Source organism: Hypanus sabinus, chromosome 3, assembly GCF_030144855.1.
Source record: "Hypanus sabinus isolate sHypSab1 chromosome 3, sHypSab1.hap1, whole genome shotgun sequence".
Classification (NCBI taxonomy): domain Eukaryota; kingdom Metazoa; phylum Chordata; class Chondrichthyes; order Myliobatiformes; family Dasyatidae; genus Hypanus; species Hypanus sabinus.
The window spans coordinates 34,501,361-34,520,931 of record NC_082708.1 but is presented as its reverse complement, the minus strand read 5'-3'; the positions used below and the strand labels follow the sequence as shown (position 1 = coordinate 34,520,931).

General features: G+C 39.9%; 1 protein-coding gene across 1 annotated transcript in view; it reads right to left on the bottom strand.

Moving 5' to 3' along the window:
- Nucleotides 1–3,623: 3,623 nt before the first annotated feature.
- alg5 (ALG5 dolichyl-phosphate beta-glucosyltransferase) overlaps nucleotides 3,624–19,571 on the bottom strand; it is a 48,192-nt gene continuing 32,244 nt past the window's right edge. Inside the window, exons 8-10 of the mRNA XM_059964064.1 lie at nucleotides 14,649–14,800; nucleotides 14,034–14,119; nucleotides 3,624–3,899 (exon numbers count right to left, since the gene is read on the bottom strand). Of these exons, the coding sequence (XP_059820047.1) occupies nucleotides 3,784–3,899; nucleotides 14,034–14,119; nucleotides 14,649–14,800 (354 nt within the window). The 3' untranslated portion in view covers nucleotides 3,624–3,783. The remainder of the gene's footprint in view (nucleotides 3,900–14,033; nucleotides 14,120–14,648; nucleotides 14,801–19,571) is intronic.

Below are 19,571 nucleotides of genomic sequence, written 5' to 3'. Positions count from 1 at the left end.
TACTTTTTCCAACATATAGACCCAATTGATCCAATCTCTCCTTGTGATAGTGCCATCATCTTAGAGATCTTGCTAGTATTTTATAAAGCTTTTCCATTGTTGTACAAACGAATTATGAATAAAATACAACGATGCAGTGGAACACATGGCCCTTCTAGCCTGCTCTGCCATTAAATAAGATAGTGGCTGATCTGACCGTAACTACATTACTATCTTTCATTCACGTGTGAAAATTTTACCACCATTTGAGATAAAAGATCAAAGACTTAGAACCATCAGAGAAAAAAATTGCTTCATCATGGTCTCATATGAGTAACTTAATGTTTAAGCAGAAGCCTTAGTTCAAGATTCTCCCACATCCAACATGATCTTATCTGTTTCAATCATTTCTCTCCCTCTTAAACTCCAGCAGATACAAACCTAGCCTGTTCAAACTTTACTCATAAGAGAAAAATCCCCTTCATTATAATTCAGGAAACCATGCAATAATGTCCTTCCTTCAATAAACATAACCAAAACTACATCCAAGATTCCAGATGTGGACTTATCAATGCCGATAACTAAAGAATATCCTTTTAAATTCAATTTCTTAGCAGTGAACAATATTGTCAATTTTCCTAATTACGTACATTAGCTTTTTCCAAACCATGGTTAAGGATACTTAGATTGTTCTTCAACTCAGAACTCTACAATTTTTCTATTACCTAATCTTTCTTTGCTATATTTTATGCTTAAAATTAGTTTCAAAGTGGTACTTGAGACCATAGTGTTGGCACGTGGCTTAGTGGATAAGGCATCAGTCTAGTGATCTGAAGGTCACTGGTTCGAGCGTGTTGAGGCCTTGAGCAAAGCACTTAACAACTCATTGCTCTGCGACAACACCGGTGCCAAGCTGCCTGGGTCCTAGTGCCCTTCCCTTGGACAAGATCAATGGCGTGGAGAGGGGAAGATTTGCAGCTTAGGCAACTGCCGGTCTCCCATACAACCCTGCCCAGGCCTGCGCCCTGGAAACCTTCCAAAGCGCAAATCCATGGTCTCTCTAGACTAACGGATGCCTATTACTATTACTTGAGACCATCAGCATGTACAATGAAAATGCAATGTTAATTTTGGAATTAAACTCTCAATGTGCTTTCACTTTTGTTATACAACAGGGTAACAGGTCCTTCTGGCCCACTGACCCCACCACCTGATTACACAAGTGACCAATTAACATACTAGCCAGTACTTTTTTGGAATGTGAGAAGAAACCAGAGCACGCAGAGAAAACCCATCTTTCATCGGATGAAGGTACAAATTCCTTATAGACAGCAGAGGAATTGAATCCAGGTCGCCAGCTTGTAATAGCGTCCCACAAACTGCTAGGTTACCATGCTGCTCCATTACATGGAAACTCCTTAGGAACAGCAGTGGAAATGAACTGCCACTGTAATAGCCTAATGCTAACTGCCATGCTGTTATACCTCAAACACCTTACAATATTTTCCTATACAAATGGTGCTAAATAAATAAAAATTGATCACATTTGGGTCCAGGTAGCGTTGCTGGGGGAAAGAGTAGAATCTGCAGTTCCAACAATCATCTTTTCATCCTAATTAGATAAGGTGATTCAAAAGAAACAAGGGCTTTGAAGCATTGTACTACCTTATTCTAAAAACAGGATAAACTTGGCAATTATAAGCCAAAAAGGATCTAGTGCCAATTTAACATTGGTCTTAGGGAAAGTCTTTACAACCTAATCCAGGAAAAAATGTACAGCCACTTGAATAATACGGTAACATACTTAGCTTGGATTTATCAAATAAAGTGGATGAGGGGGCTGCTATATATAGAACCCAATAAATAGCTACAACGTAGGTAGGACATGTTAGCAAAACTGAAGTCTAAAGGGTAAAATGTTCACGATTAGCATGGTTACAAATTTGACAAAAGGTTAGAAAACAGATGGTGGTTAAAAATGTTCTGACAGGTGTGAGGTGTATAGATTGGTTTTTCAGGGTATGGGACCAGCACTTACATTTGAATACATAGACATAATTTAAAAATATTAAAGAGTTCACAATGATATCCAACAGGAAAACAGAAGTATAAATTACAGAACTGTTACACCACAGAATGGAACTATTCAAGGGCACTGAGTCAGTGAATAATTGGTAAATCAAAACAGTCAAGTGGATTTCTTTGTTTTTTCCACTATTTTCTCTCAGGTGTGTAACCAATTCCCTCTTTAAAAAACATCACTTCTACAAACAATATCTTGTTTCTGATGTTAGACATTTATCAAACTAGTTACTATCTCTATCATATCTCCTCTTGATTTTATTCCAAGACAACAACCAGAGCTGCTCCAGTCTAACAATGCACCCGAGATCAGTTGCCTCTTGTTACTTACTACAAATAAATTCTCCTGGGTTAGGTTACATGCATGCATCCTAGACAATCCATTCTATAACTTGGCAACTTTTAAATCAACTGATTCTTAGAGATTGTGGATGCTATTTTGATTCAAAATTTGAATCTGACATCCATTCACATTTTGCTGTAATCTTTCATAAAATTATTTGGACAGGAATTTGATGAAATCTGTGGTTGCACAAACAATGACAAAGAAACTCCTTGTACTTCACAGCACCATTAGAAAACTGCATTTCATTCTGCAGCAATTGGTCTGTGTTCAAAATGAACAGATCTAATGCATGTGATCATTCAAGTACAGGGAATGAGGGACATCAGAATAGATCTTTAAGCCAAGCAATGCAACTTGCATCTTCTACTAATTCTGGTTTAAATATTTTTTGATTATTCACTATTGGAAATTCTCTAATTACAAACACGCAGACCCAATTTAATCTGTTTGTTTATAATTTATTCAATATCCTGTGCTCATGACATTGAATAGTACCCATACTGTTTTGACTGACACTTTTAGATATCTGTATAATCTCTCCAGTATTAAATAATACAAGTGCTTAGAAAGAATATTCAGTAAACCATCACATTTTGAAAATAGAAAAGACAGCTTTACATTTATATAGCACCTTTGACGCTCAGAACACCCCAAAAAAAACACTTCAGCAATGAAGTGAATTGTAGACATTATTAAAATTTTCTTGTAACGTTGTGGTTTAGGGATCCCAAGGATAGAATTTTTTTTAAATCTGTGTCATTGTCTAGGAATACAACCCACACATTATCCTACACAACCTCCTCTTGTCCTTTTTTGCTACAAATGATGCCTGAGTGATTTTTTTGTTTCTAAGACCAGCTCTATTTGATTTTATCTCAGCTAATCAAACCTGTACTTAGGAATCTGAAAGTGCTTAATAACCCATATACAGAATAAAGGATTAAAAATAAAAAACACAAGTACAACTTGTATCATTTACTCATGCTTCACCCATAATGAGGCATGGCAGTTCTTTTGAATTTGGCAACCAAATTATACAAGACTGTTTTAAGACAGTGCTGTCAATTATACAGCACAAAATATACATTGTCTGAATTTACAGGAAAAGAGAACTACAACACGTTATTACAATGACAAGATGGTGATAAACCATTAAACATAACCCCTGTGGTGTATCTTTTTGGTTGAGTCATTTTAACTTCGCATTAACCAATAATTCAACCTGTATATTCCACTTTATTCACCGGCATGCAATTTACAAAATGAAAGTAAAATAAACTTTGCTGCCATCTACAGCAAGTTTCTTGTTTCATCATATCCCCTGATTATATTTCTGTTGACGATTCCTTTCACCTTCTCAATTACAGTGCAATAACTTAATTAACTTTTTTGGGTATTTCTAGATTCCAGGCACCGGTAAGATAACGTAATCGAATGAAGAGGAGATCTTTACCCATCTGTAGCCAACTCCAGAAGGGAATAAGCTTGGATCCTAAAACACAAGATAAATAAAATAACATTTAAGGAAACCAGAGATGCATTTAGATTCAGAACAGGAAATATTCAGCAGGTTCAGTGGCATCCATGGATACAGAAAGTTAATGACTCTGGTTAAAACATTTCCTTGAGTTCTGACAAGATGGCTTCAAGCTGAAATATTAACTCTGTATCTACAGATACTGCTTAACTTGCTGAATGCTTTGAGCACGTGTTTTTAGTTCAGGTTTGAATCAGAATTAGTCTTAAGTATTAGAGTCATAAAAATGTACAGCATAGAAACAGACCATTCAGCCCATCTATTCTGTGCCAAACCATTTACACTGCCTACTCCCATCAATCTGCACAGGGACCATACCCCTACCATCTATGTTCCTATCCAAACTTCACCTAAGCATTGAAATCAAGCTCGCATGCATCCCTTGTGCTGGCAGCTCATTCTACACTCTCACAACCCTCTCAGTGAAGAAGTTTCCCCTCATGTTCCTCTTAAACTTTCTACCTTTCAGACTTAACCCATGACCTTACATTTACCCTATCCACACCAGACATAATTTTGTATATCAAACCTCCCCTTAATCTTCTATGTCCAAATGAATAAAGTTCTAATTTATTTAATCTTTCCTCATAGCTCAGGTCTCCCACACCTGGCAACATCCTTGTAAATTTTTTTCTGCACTCTATCAGCCTTATTTACATCTTTCCTATATGCAGGAGACCAAAACTGCACACAATACACCAAATGAGGCCTCAACAATGTCTTATACAATTCCAACATAACATCCCATCTCCTAAACTCAATACATTGATTTATGAAGGCCAATGTGCCAAGAGCTTTCTTTACATTCGTATCTAGCTGTGATGCTACTTTCAACAAATTATGGATCTGTGTTCCCAGATCCCATTGCTCTACTGTATTCCTTAGTTACCTACCACTCATTGTGCAAGGTCTATCCTGGTTGGTCCTACTTAAATGCAAAATGCATTAAATTCCATCTGCCATTTTTCAGACCATTTTTCCAGCTGGTCCAGATGCTGCTGCAAGCCATGATAGCCTTTCTCACTGTCTACTACATCCTCAAATTTGGTGTCATCTGCAAATCTGCTGATTCAGTTTACTACATTATCATCCAGATCTTTGATACAGACAACAAACAACACCTGACCCTGCACCCATCCACTAGTCAATGGCCTTCGGTCAGAGAAGCAATCATCTACTACCATTCTGTGGCTTCTCTCACAAAGCTAATGCGTGGCAGGTCTAGTCTAACTAATCTTATAGAGTTTTTAAAAAGTTGTTACCAGGAAAGTTGATGAAGGCAAGGCAGTGTATGTTGCCTCCATGGGCTTTACTACCTCATCTTGAATACTGAGTGACTGAATCTTCTTGATTAACCTCCCAAATGGGACCTTGTCAAATGCCTTACTAAAGCCCATGGAGGCAATATACACTGCCTTGCCTTCATCAACTTTCCTGGTAACAACTATTAAAAACTATAAGATTGGTTAGACAAGACCTACCACTCACAAAGCCATGCTGACTATCCTTATTCAGTCCATGTCTATCCAAATATATATATCTGGTGCCTCAGAATTCCTTCCAATAACTTTCCCAAGACTGAAGTAAGGCTCACTTGTCTATAATTTCCTGATTTGTTTTTGGAGCCTTTCTTGAATAGCACAACAACATTGGCTATCTACCAATCCTTTGAAGCCAAGGATGATTTAAATATCTCTGCTCGGGCCCTGGCAATTTCTGCACTTGTCAACCGCAGGGTCCAAGGAAACACCATGTTAGGCCCTGGGGTTTTATCCACCCCAATTTGCCTCAGGTCAGCAAACTCTTACTCCTCTGTAATCTTTATTTAGTTCTGAAATGGATAGAAGTTTGTGTTGATAAAAGTGGCACAAAAACAAATATCCAATCTGGAGCAAGATTTCCCTGGTGATACAAAAAGGTATACCTGAACAAAGTGGATCTTGCAGTATCTGTGGATCTACATACTCACAGCTCAAGTTTACTTGTCTGTGTAACCCAGTCCATAGTGCTTCCTTGTTATTTATGTGCTTCCAATAAATCTACAGCAACTGAAGAATTGTGTGCCATTGTGTTCATATATTATCCATTTACTTTTTTATGTATTCGCCTTCTAGGACATGGCCTCTAGCCATAGCTTATTAATGGATTCATTCTGTTGACAGGTGTATTTAGAACTTCATTTTTTAAACTTTTTAGAAAACCCAAAACATTATGGAAATTCAATTATTTCCGAGCACCTTTCCACTTTTCTCAAAATGACCTGTGCGTATACCAGCATCACTTAATAACATGTTGGACAACTAACTGGACATTGACTTCAGTGAGTGAAGAGCTTTAGATGTTTTCAAATGGGACAGGGAGGGTGGTAAAACAGGTGTGAGAGTGGCATCGTTAATCAGGGATACTATCACAGCTGCAGGAAGGGAGGATGCCATGAGGGTGGAAGTCAGAAATAGGAAGAGAGCAATCATTCTATTAAGATTTCTCTATAGCCTCCACCCCACAACCACTCCCCCTTCCCCAAACCAGCAGCAACAGAGATACTGAGGAGCAGATCAGGAAGCAGATTTGGAAAGGAGCACAAATACAAATAACAAGGCTGTTGTCATGGGTGTTCTTAACTTCCCTAATATTGATAAACTCCTCTTCAATTCAAAAGGTTTAGATGGGCCAGATTTTGATGGGCGTGTCCAGGAAGGATTCCTGATAGAATATGTACACACGCCGACTAGAGGAGAGGCCATACTAGATCTGGTACTAGGCGATGAACCTGGTCAGGAGACACATCTCTTGGTGAGTGAGCATTTTGGAGACTGACCCAGTACCCCATGACTTTCAGTTGTCTTGGACAGGGACAGGAGGGAGTAGACTGTACAAGAAAGTATTTAATTAGGGATGCTGAATAATGATGCTATTAGTCAGGAACTTGGGATCATTAATTAGGAACAGATGTATGGGAGGCATGGAATCCAAGGAGACCTTGCTTTGTGGATCCAGAATTAGCTTGCCACAGAAGGCAAAGGGTGGTTGTAGATGGTTTGAGCTCTGCATGGAGATCAGCAATCAGCGGTGTTCCACAGGGATCTGTTCTGGGACCCCTCCTCTTCGTGCTTTTTATAAATGATATGGATGAAGTAGTAGAAGGGTGGGTTAGTAAGTTGGCTGATGACACAAAGGCTGGGGGTGTTGTGGATAGTCTGGAGGGTTGTCAGAGGTTACAGCAGGACATTGATAGGATGCAGAACTGGGCTGAGAAGTGGCAGATGGAGTTCAACCCAGATAAGTGTGAAGTAGTTCATTTTGGTAGGTCCAATTTGAAGACACAATATAGTATTAATTATAAGGCTCCTGGCAGTGTGGAGGATGAGAGAGATCTTGGGGTCCGTGTCCATAGGACACTCAAAGATGCTATGCAGGTTGACAGTGTTATTAAGAAGGCTGGCATTCATCAACCATGGGATTAAGTTCAAGAGCTGTGAGGTAATGTCACAGCTATACAAGACACTGGTCCGACTTCACTTGGGAGTACTGTGCTCAGTTCTGGTCACCTCACTACAGAATGTGGATACTATAGAGAGAGTGCGGAGGAGATTTACAAGGATGTTGTCTGGATTGGAGAGTGTGCCTTATGAGAATAGGTTGAGTGACTTGGTCTTTTCTCCTTGGAGCAATGCAGGATGAGAGATGACCTGATCGAGGTGTATAAGATGATGAGAGGCATTGACTGTTTGGGCAGCCAGAGGCTTTTTCCCCAGGGGTGAAATGGCTAACATAATGGGGCATAATTTTAAGGTGCTTATGAGCAGGGGATGTTAGAGATAAGCTTTTCACACAGAGAGTGGTGGGTGCGTGGAATGCACAGCTGGCGACATTGGTGGAGGCAGGTACAATAGGGTCTTTTAAGAGACTCTTAGATAGGTACATGGAGCTTAGAAAAATAGAGGGCTATGCGGTAGGGTAATTCTAGGCAGCTTCTATTGTAGGTTACATGGTCTACACAACATTGTGGGCTGAAGGGCCTGTAATGTGCTGTATATTTCTGTTCTATATACTCAGGAAAATGTATAATAGAAAGGTGGAAGTTGCTTAGGGAGCACTTGTATGGGGTTCTGGAGAGGTTTGTGCCATTGAGGTAGGGAAAGGATGGTAGAGTAAAGAAATAATGGTTGACAAGAGAAGTGGAACATCTCGTCAAGAGCAAGGAGGAAGCATATTGGAGGCTTACGAAGCAAGGATCAGACAGGGCTCTTAGCTCTTAACAGTTATAAAGTAGCAATGAAGGAACTTAAGAAGCTTAGGATAGCTAAAAGGAGACATGAGAAGCCTTGGTGAGTGGAATTAGGGAAAGCCCCACGGCATTCCACATGTACAGTGCCTGTAAAAGTATTCAGCCCCTACTCTTTGTTCCTATGAGTACTACAACCAGGGATTTTGATCAGTTTAATTGAGAGTTTTCATTTGTGAATCACATGCTCCTTTTTTCACAGCAGGCCCCCAAAAGTGAAAATTGTAAAGCACGAAAAACTAAAAATTCAAAAACTGAAATGTCTGGAGTTCAAAAGTATTTGTCTCCCTTTGCTCAGTACTTAGTTGAACCACCTCTCACAGCCATTAGTCTTTCTGGATAAGACTCTATTAGCTTTGTATAAAGTGATGAAGCAAGTTTCACCCATTTTTCCTTGCAAAATTGCTCAAGCAGTGCCAGGTTAGTTGGGGAGCGGCAGTAGACAGCAATCTTGTGGCCTTGCCAGAAATGTTTGATTGGTTTAAGGTCAGGTCTCTGACTGGGCCACTCAAGGACATCAATTTTCTTCATTTGAAGCCACTCCATGGTTACTGAGCCAGTGTGCTTTGGATCATTGTCCTCTCGAAAGATGAACTTCTCCCCAGTTTAAGCTCTCTGGCAGAGGCTCATAGGTGTTTATTCAGGATCTCTCATCAATCCTGACCAAATGCGACCTCTACCATACTGCAGACCTGGTTGATCTGCAGTATTAGATTTACACTATTACGTACAGATTAGTGGTGAGGTCAAAAAGTTTCATTTTAGTCTCATCCGAACACAAGATCTTCTTCCACATCTTTACAGTATCTTCTGAGTGAGTTTTGCAAAGTCTTTATAGGCAAGGATATGTTTTTTTTTAAACACAGCTTCTTCCTTGCCACTCTTTCATAAGTATCCTTTTTGTGCAAGACCTTAGAGAATGTGGAACCAAACACAAGGGAATCTGCAGATCGACGGCCTATCTACTGATATCTACTATAAGCCTACAGACCCTCACAGCTACCTGGACTATTCCTCTTTCCACCCTGTCTCTTGCAAAAATGCTACCCCTTCTCACAATTCCTCCGTCTTTGCCGCATCTGCTCTCAGGATGAGGCTTTCCATTCCAGGATGAAGGAGATGTCTTCCTTTTTTAAACAAAGGGGCTTCCCTTCTTCCACTATCAACTCTGCTCTCAAACGCATCTCTCCCATTTCCTGCACATCTGCCCCTCACCCCATCTGCCCACCACCCCACTCAGGATAGGGTTCCCCTTGTCCTCACCTATCACCCCACCAGCCTCCGGATCCAACGTATAATTCTCTGTAACTTCTGCCACCTCCAACGGGATCCCACTACCAAGCACATCTTTCCCCCCCCCGTGCTTTCTGCAGGGATCGCTGAGACCAGGCTCCCTCACTGTCAGCATCAGGCTGGTGAATCCCTTGGACCACAGCTGCTGGGGTCCCCTTCATGCCTGTCTCCTGGGGAGGGTGATATAACCTGCATGCCAACCCCATCAACTAATGGCCTGCAGGGAGTCCGCTCCCTTCGTGACGTCCTTGTCCACTCGTCCGCCCCCATCCCTTCCCACCGATCTCCCTCCTGGCACTTATCCTTGCAAGCAGAACAAGTGCTACACCTGCCCTTACACTTCCTCCCTCACCACCATTCAGGGCCCCAGACAGTCCTTCCAGGTGAGGCGACACTTCACCTGTGAGTCGGCTGATGTGGTATACTGTGTCCGGTGCTCCAGGTGTGGCCTTTTATATATTGGTGAGACCTAACGCAGACTGGGAGACCATTTCGCTGAAAACCTATGCTCTATCCGCCAGAGAAAGCAGGATCTCCCAGTGGCCACACATTTTAATTCCATGCCCCATTTCCATTCTGATACATCTATCCATGGCCTCCTCTACTGTCAAGATGAAGCCACACTCAGGTTGGAGGAACAACACCTTATATACCGGCTTGGTAGCCTCCAACCTGATGGCATGAACATTGACTTCTCTAACTTCCGTTAATGCCCCTCCTTCCCTTCTTACCCCATCCCTGATATATTTAGTTTATCCTCCCTTTTTTTCTTTCTCTCTCTGCCTGTTCTCCATCTCCCTCTGGTGCTCCCCTCCCCCTTTCTTTCTCCCGAGGCCTCCCATCCCATGATCCTTTCCCTTCTCTAGCTCTGTATCCCTTTTGCCAATCACCTTTCTGGCTCTCAGCTTCAACCCACCCCCCTCCAGTCTTCTCCTATCACTTTGTATCCCTTTCCCTACTTTCAAATCTCTATCTTTCCTTTCAGTTAGTCCTGACAAAGGGTCTCAGCCCGAAATGTCAACAGTGTTTCTCCCTGTGGATGCTGCCTGGCCTGCTGTGTTCCACCAGCGTTTTGAATGTGGGGCCATTAACTTTGTCTCCAGTTGTAGCCATTGACTGCTGCAGCTCAGTGATCATTGGTGTCACACTAGCCTCTTTTATAAGTGCCAGTCTTCTCTGGTGACAAAGTTTAGAGGAGTATTCTAACCTAGGCAGTGTGACTGTAGTTACATATTTTTTCCACAATGGACTACACTGAGTTCCAAGGGATGTTCAATGTCGTTGAGGTGGTCTTGCATCCTTTCCCAGATTTGTGCTTCTCTATTATCATTCCCCTGACTTATCTAGAATGTTCTTTTGTCTTCATTTTGGTTTGGTCTGGTGAAAATATACCATACCGTTGGATCTTACAGAGAGAAAGAGTATTTACTATGAAATCATTGAAAACAGGTGATCCTCCAATTTTCTATATCAATAAATTGGGTGAGTTGTTGAGGTAATACCAACATGGTTAGTATAGCATTGCACCTGTGTAGTATAGCACAGTCATTACAAAGGGGCTGACTACTTTTTCCACCCACACTATTTTGGTTTTTGATTCTTAGTAAATTGTTGATAGTTTTGGAATTTTTCTTTTAATTTCACATGACGCACAATGTTCTGTACATTAGCTAAAAATCCTTCTTCAATATATTTTAAATATAGAAAATGAGATAATAAAATGTGAAAATAGTTGTGAGGGGTGAATAATTCTTCAAGGCTCTGTTCGTAAAGAATGAGGTGAGGACTAGTCAAGGGTAAAGAGGGAAACATGCTGTGGCACAGGAGGTAGGACACATCCTTAAGAATAGTGCAGTGTTTACCAGGAAGAGGGACCTTTATGAATATAAGATCAGTGTAGAACAGACTAATGTGCTACTGCTTGTTGAGGTTAAGAAAAAAGCAGTGTTGGAGCAGTGTAGTAACATTAGAATAAACAAGTCTGCGGGGATGTACGGGATATATCCCAGGTTACTACGGGAAGCGAGGGGAGAGATTGTTGTACCATTGGCAATTACCTTTGCATCCTCTCTAGCTAGAGGAGTAGTACCAGAGAACTGGAGAATGGTAAACATCATTCCTTTGTTCAAAAAAAAAGGTCATAGCATTCATCCTGGGATTTATAGACCAGTGAGGTTTACATCAGTGGCGGACAAAATATTGGAGAGGATTCTTAGGGACAGGACTTATGAGCATTTGGAGAGGCATAGTCTGACTGGGGATAATCAACATGGCTTTGTGGGGCGTAGGTCAGCCTCATGAACCTGAAAGATTTCTTTGAGGAAGTGACAAATTGATGAAGGTTACAGCCTTGGATGTTGTGTATATGGATTTTAGAATGACGTTTGATACGGCTCCCCATTATAGGATCATTCAGAAAGTCAGGAAACATGCGTGGATCCAGGGAAACCTGGCTGCACGGATTCAGAATTGGCTTGCCTACAGAAGGCAGAAGGTGGTAGTAGTTGGAGCATATTCTACCAGGAAGTCAGTGACTATTGATGTTTTGTGGTATTCTGGATAGTATAGAAGGTTGTTGTAGATTACAGTGGGACATTGATAGGATGCAGAGCTGGGCAGAGAAGTGGCAGATGGAGTTCAATCCAGAAGAAAGTGATGCAAAGGGCCCAAGGCCTGTATTGTGCTGTAGGTTTTTCTATGTTCTAAGATCAATAGCAGGCCTCATAGCAGCATTGAAGAAAAGAGGGATCTTAGAGTCCACAGCCATAGATCCCTTAAAGTTGTCACACAAGTTGATAGGATAGTTTAGAAGGTATATGGAGTGTTGGCCTTCATTAGTTGGGGGATTGAGTTCAAGAGCTGTGAAATAACGTTGCAGCTCTATAAAATATTTTGGACCACACTTGGGAGTATTGTATTCAGTTCTGGTTGCCGCAATATAGAAAAGATGTGGAAGCTTTAGAGAGGGTGCAAAGATTTACCAGGATGCTGCCTGAATTAGAGAGTATGTCTTATGAGGAAAGGTTGAGCATGGTAGGACTTATCAAAGGAGAATGAGAGGGGTTTTGTCAGAGGTATACATGATCAAAGGCATAGATAAAGTGGATAGACAGCACCTTTCTCCCCAGAGTGGCAATGGCTAATATGAGAGGTTGTTATTTCAATAGATTTGGAAGAGAGCATAGGGTGGTGTGAGGGGTAGTTTTTTTTTAATACACACAGTGAGTGGTAAGTGTATGGAATGCATTGCCAGGGATGGTAATACATTAGGGACATTTAAGGGACTCTTAGATAGGCACACAGATGAAAGAAAAATTGAGAGGTTATATAGGAGGGAAAGGTTAGATTGATCTTGGGGTACATTAAAAGGTCAGTACATCATTGTGGGGCAAAGGGCCTTTACTGTGCTGTACTGTTCTATATTCTATATGCTATGTAACCAGTTATTACTTTCATGGCCCCAGTCACAAAAAAAAATGGAGAACTGTTAGTTGGAAATCTGGTAAAGACTTAGATTAAGGTTCAGCTAGAGGAATTATTTAAGGTGTTGAACCTTACAAAATTATCAAATAAATGCCCCCCAAAAATTAAACACGGTTACAACGTGAAATCACTTCAAATACTCTTTCTAAAAGAAGAATTCTAATCCTCTACTTCCTTTCACACACCAACTAGAGCAAAATCTTTGATACTATATATTTTCTGATGTAAGCTTTAAAGCTCACTCCTTAGAAAACCTTACATTTTACTTTTATTTCAACAGTATTCTAGGAACAGTTTATAAAAGGAACATATCCATATATGAAAACCAGCTAATTTCAGCCACATATACTATTCTAACATCAAAAGAATAAACATTGAGACTACGATGCAAGGCAGCAACAACTGGGGAGACAGCAAGAGAGACAAACAATCAAAATTCCTTTAGTAGCCAACCCAACTTTGTACACAAGCTGAAAATTTAAAAAACAAAGAGACTACTTCTGAAACTAAAAGTGAAATGCTGGTAAACACAGCGGGCTAGATTACCCAGACTTCACAATATTAGCAATCATAGCATAAAGGAGCTCACCAACCACATAATAACTACACAATTTCAGCCTTTCACTAAGAACCCTCTTACCATCCTCCCCTGCCTTCTCTACTACCTACACTATTTCTAATGAAAAGACTTTGAATCCAAACATGAACAGTTTCTCTTTGTACAGATACTATCTGATCTGCTGAGATTTTCTAGCATTTTCTGCATATCAGACTCAAGCAGTTTGATCACTCGAGTTGAATAAGATGTTCCCCTAAGACAGGAGTTCCCAACCTTTTTTATGTTATGGACCAATACCATTAAGAACGGGGTGTGTAGAGCTCAGGTTGAGAACCTGTCCTAAAGGCTTGTCTATTGGTGAGCCCTCAGGTGGCTGTAGAGGCCAATCCGAGATCTATATAGTTTGGTACAGCTTGGGCAAGAGTAAGTGGTGGCTGTGGTTTCATTAGCTTCTACATAAGGTTCTTACCCTCTATCTCTGTCCATTGAACGGCAACTTCTGCAATTGGAATCTTTAAACATTGGGCTATATAGAGAAGCTCCACATCAAAAGCCCTAAAATGTAGTAGAAGAAAACATTATAAGATTATGGGAAGGAAAACAAGTAGTAAGCTCACAGTGTATACAAAGAACAAAACACCCTAAAAACATGTTTCTCCACCTTTTCTCTTTCTGTCTCTCACAACCTTTCACAATGACAGCTGGCCATTAGGTTCTAAAGTCTGATCATTCATTAAATAATCCACTAGAGACAGACATTTGTAATTGGAATACAGAAGATTAAGGGCTAAATCAATCAATGTTTTCAAGGTAATAGAGTAGTTCATGCTGGATCTGGGGCACCACTTCCATTTACCTTCCAGGGAACTCGTCCATCTTACTCACCTGATCTGTGAATAAATCCATTTCTTCCTATATACAGTTCATTTATAAATTACTTTATGCAACAAAATGGAACAGTAGTGCAATCCCCTAACAAATACAAAATTGACTTACTTAAAGATTCAAATTAAGCAAATTCAATAAATCTGTACATCCAAAAAGCACTTTAAACTTTGTAACATGGTGTAATTCAAAAACATACCATCGGTCCACATGCAAAGTTGAGAAGGTCCTTCGAGCTGCTTCTCTAGTTAAAAGCTTGAAGCCGCATTGTGTATCCCTCACTCCTCTTACACACAGAAACCATACCAGAAAATGGAACCCATACATGAGTAACGTCCGAAAATAAGAACGCTGAAACGGAAGTTAAAACCTCATCAAAAGATGTTGATAACAAAATTGACGTAGTTCAAAAAATGACAGGGAAAATAAAATGAAAAATGCTTGTAAGATTCAAAAAAATTGTATTTTAAGAATTGAGAGTGCAAAATGGAAAAGAATAAGAAAAACAAAAGTAGGCCCCAATGAGTACAGGCATGGGAATTTCTTTACGACAATAGCATGCACATGAAATAGATGCTTTGCAGACACTTTCAAATTAGAAATCATTATGTTTCAGAAACAATGACGAACTAAGGAATGACCGAAAAGGATATCATTTATTACAACAAAGGAGGCCATTGGGTTCAAGTAGGCTCTTGCCAGAGGAATCCCAACAATTCTATTACCCTGCATGAGAAAATCTGCAGAGGCTGGAAATTCAAGCAACACACACAAAATGCTGGTGGAACGCAGCAGACCAGGCAGCATCTACAGGAAGAAGCACTGTCGACGTTTTGGGCTGAGACCCTTCGTCAGGACTCCTGACAAAGAATTTCGACCCGAAACATCGACAGTACTTCTTCCTATAGATGCTGCCTAATTCTATCACCCTCTTATTTTATTTCTGTAGCAACTTATTCTCTCTCACTTACTGTGCATACAAAACAGATTACTACAGTAGTCAATTAACTTACTAGCACAAATTTAGGATGTAATAGGAAGCTGAAAGAAATTCTGCCGGTCACAGACCAGTCTATTTCCATTGGTTTTATGTGAATCGTTCAACTGCATTAGAACCTCATCACTGGGGTTTTTCTGGTGACGTCATCATCGAGAGTGGTAGCTTAAGCACTAGCTCCTTCGGAAAAACATGTATTAAGCCCCATTAACCTGTCAAATATAATATTTTTCAGAAAATATTTGAACTGAAAAGAGGGGCAAGAATGGGGAAAAAGAACAGAAATTAAAAAAGCGACACTGCGGAGCCTGCATCCAAGAGGAGTGCAGCAAGCGGCTCTCCGACCCGACCGCGTGCGAGCGAGGCGGTCGCCAGGTCTCGTTCAGTCGAAGCGGTGAATGTCTTCGAAGTCCAGAATGAAATAAAGCAGCAGCTCCGGGATACTAAGGCAGAGCTCACCAGTGTTAATCAAAAAATAGCGGTGCCAGAGACTCACATTGAGAAGGTGGAAGATCGCATTCAAAACGTGGAACGGATACTGAGCAAGACAATAAAAATCATACATCACCAAGAAGGTAAACTGCTTGATCTGGAGGGAAGATCACGGCGGAAAAATATCAGAATCTACAACATTCCCGAAGGAGTGGAGGGCCCGTCTATGACGGAGTTTGTCGGAAAGTTACTGCGGGACGCGCTAGATCTTCCCCCGGCTATGAAGCTGGAAATCGAGAGAACGCCAGTCCCAAAACCTACCCAAGATAGAAAGCCACACTCAATAATAATAAAATTCCTTCGGTACAACACCAAGGTGGAGATTCTACGAAGGGCCTGGGGTCAGAAGATAGTGTTTATAGAGGTTAAATTAATACATTTCAACCAAGATTACCCCCCCCCCCCCCCCCGCGGTCCTCCAGAAACGCAAAGAATACTCCGAAGTAAAGCGAGTACTAAAGCAAAATAAGATTAGATTTCAAACTCCATGCCCTGTTAAACTTCGAGTGTTTTATGACAACGGGTCGCAGTTGTACCAGACAGTGGAAGAGGCAACTACAGACACGAAGGCCAGAGGGTTGTCCGTCAGCATGACCAAAACGAAAGAAAGCCTGGCTGAGGAATTGTCTCGCTCAGCTTGGGAAATAGTGCGAGAATCGAGAAGGCAGGAGACGGGAGGAAGCCGAGAGAAACATATCAGGAAGAGACCAGGAGTTTCCCCAAAGACAGTCCTCACCCCTTTCAGAAAAGCCAAAAGGTTTGGCTAACTTTAAACATGCTGAGAAGCTAAACAGAAGCAAAAGTACACGGTGATATACCTATCTCGAGAAATACTTATAATGTGGATTTTATATTACTTAGTTGTTATTCTTTCTTCGCTCACTTACTCCTTTTTCCCCACCAAAATAAGAATATGTATGTGTATGTATATATATATATATATATAAATGTATATGTGTGCATATATGTATATGTGTAATGTGTGTGTGTATATATATATGTATATATAGTACACAGGGAAATCTTTTCTGTGTAATGGATTTGTTCACTGACTTTTATGAATACTGCAATGGGGCCCTCAACTCACAAATAGGAGGGGTTATCCCCCACAGCGAGACATTTCCTCTACCTCAACGGAGGGTCATTTACTAGAGACCTCAGCCTTGGAATCACATGTTTGTTGCCATTTTTGTTATTATTTGAGTTTCTTGGTTCTTATTTGTTCAGGGAGTAGATCGATTAAGTTTTATTCTAATTTCAATGACACATTGACAGATAAATACAGATGGCTAAGGACAAGCTAAAATTCATTTCTTTTAATGTAAATGGGCTATTAAATCCAATCAAACGTAAGAGAATTTTATCCAAAATGAAAAAAGAACAAGCCCATGTAGTATATTTACAGGAAACTCATTTAAGTGATAATGAGCATAAAAAACTAAAGAGAATGGGCTTCACTAATCTGTTTTTCTCCTCATATAAGTCAGGACATAGGAGAGGAGTTGCTATTCTTATCTCAAGTAAGCTAACTTTTGAAAAAATATTCGTAATGGGAGATAAAGAAGGCAGATATATTCTGGTAAGGGGGAATATAGACGGCAATCCAGTTACTCTATTGAATATATACGCACCCCCGGGAAGTGATATTGGTTTCTTTCAGAAAATTACTGATATTATGGTAACAGAAACAGAAGGTCTCCTGATAAGTGGGGGAGACTTAAATTTACAATTACAACCAAACTTAGACTCTTTCAATAGAAAAACCTATGAAACAAAATCTTTACATAAGAAAGTTAATACACTTTTTGAGGATGTTGGTTTAATTGATTTATGGAGGGACCTTTTCCCTGACAGAAAAGGGATTACACTCATTATTCTGCTCCACATTCTGTATATACAAGAATAGACTATTACATAACAGTTGGAAAGACAAAGACAAAATAAACACCTGTGGAATTGGGACAATAGATGTAATTGACCATGCACCTATAATATTTATCTGTTGATTTTGACCTACAACCAAAGAATACTATTTGGAAACTAAATTCAAGTCTACTCAATGATCCGTACTTTAAGGAACAAATTAAAAAAGAAATTGGTCTCTACTTAGAATTTAATGATAATGGAGAGGTTTCACCTCCCATTTTATGGGATACTCTGAAGGCAGTCTTAAGAGGGAAAATTATAGCGATATCTTCATATAAGAAAAAAATAAGGAATAAAACATTAGAGGAATTACAAAATAGACTGAAGGAACTAGAGAAAAAACACAAATTGAATTTGGCACAGGATACATTAGGGGAAATTAAAAGAATTAGGAATGAAATAAATAATTTGGCTACTCAAGAGATCAGGAAAAACTTAATGTTTCTGAAAGAGACATTATGAAAGTGGATCAAAATCTATGAAAATACTGGTGTGGAAACTGAAAAAAAAAGATAGCAGAAAATACAATTCATAGAATTAGGGACTCAAGAACGAAAATGATAAAAAATAAGCTAAGTGAAATTCAAGAAGCTTTTGAAATGTTTTACAAAACGCTATATTCCAAAGTTCCAGGGGGAAGCATAACCCAAACTGACATTTTCTTGAATTCTCTAGTTACCCACTTTAAGCGAAGAACAAAATAGAAGGCTGACTGCTGACATAACTGAAGTTGAATTAAAAGCTGCAATTAGTAGGCTTAAATTAAGCAAGTCACCAGGATCAGATGGGTATACAGCAGAGTGGTAAAAAGAATTTTAAAATGAGTTCATTCCTTTTACTCCCCACACTGAACTGGGCTCTAAAAAAGGCACAAGTGCCACCCAGTTGGAAGGAAGCGATAATCTCAGCTATACCGAAAGAAGGCAAGGATAAAATGGAATGGGGGTCATTTAGACCAATATCCGTTCTTAATGTAGATTATAGGTTATTTACCTCCATCATGGCCAAACAATTAGAGGAGTTTCTACCCATACTGATAAGTAATGATCAGAGAGGTTTTATACGACAACGCCAGACTCAAGACAATATACGAAGGACATTTCACATTATGGATCATATACAAAAAATAAAATCGAAGCAATAGTGATAAGCGTGGTCGCTGAAAAAGTATTTGATTTGGTAAATTGGAATTTTCTTTACAGAGTTTTACATAGATTTGGTTTCCAAGACACAATTATTAAAACTATTCAGACACTATATGACAATCCTACTGCTAGGATTAAAATCAATGGATATTTATCAAATAGTCTTACCCTAAAAAGGGGCACGAGACATGGTTGTGCATGGTCACCACTACTCTTCGCGCCATATCTGGAACCATTAGCTCAATACATCAGACAAGATAAAGATATCAGGGGAATTACTATTAAAGGGACAGAGCATAAATTGGCTTGTTATGCGGATGACATTTTGATCTATCTAGGGCAGGGGTCAGCAACCTTTACCACTGAAAGAGCCACTTGGACCCGTTTCCCACAGAAAAGAAAACACTGGGAGCCGCAAAACCCGTTTGACATTTAAAATGAAATAACACTGCATACAACGTTTTTTTTGCCTTTATGCTATGTATAAACAAACTATAATGTGTTGCATTTATGAAATTGATGAACTCCTGCAGAGAAAACGAAATTACATTTCTGCATGCAA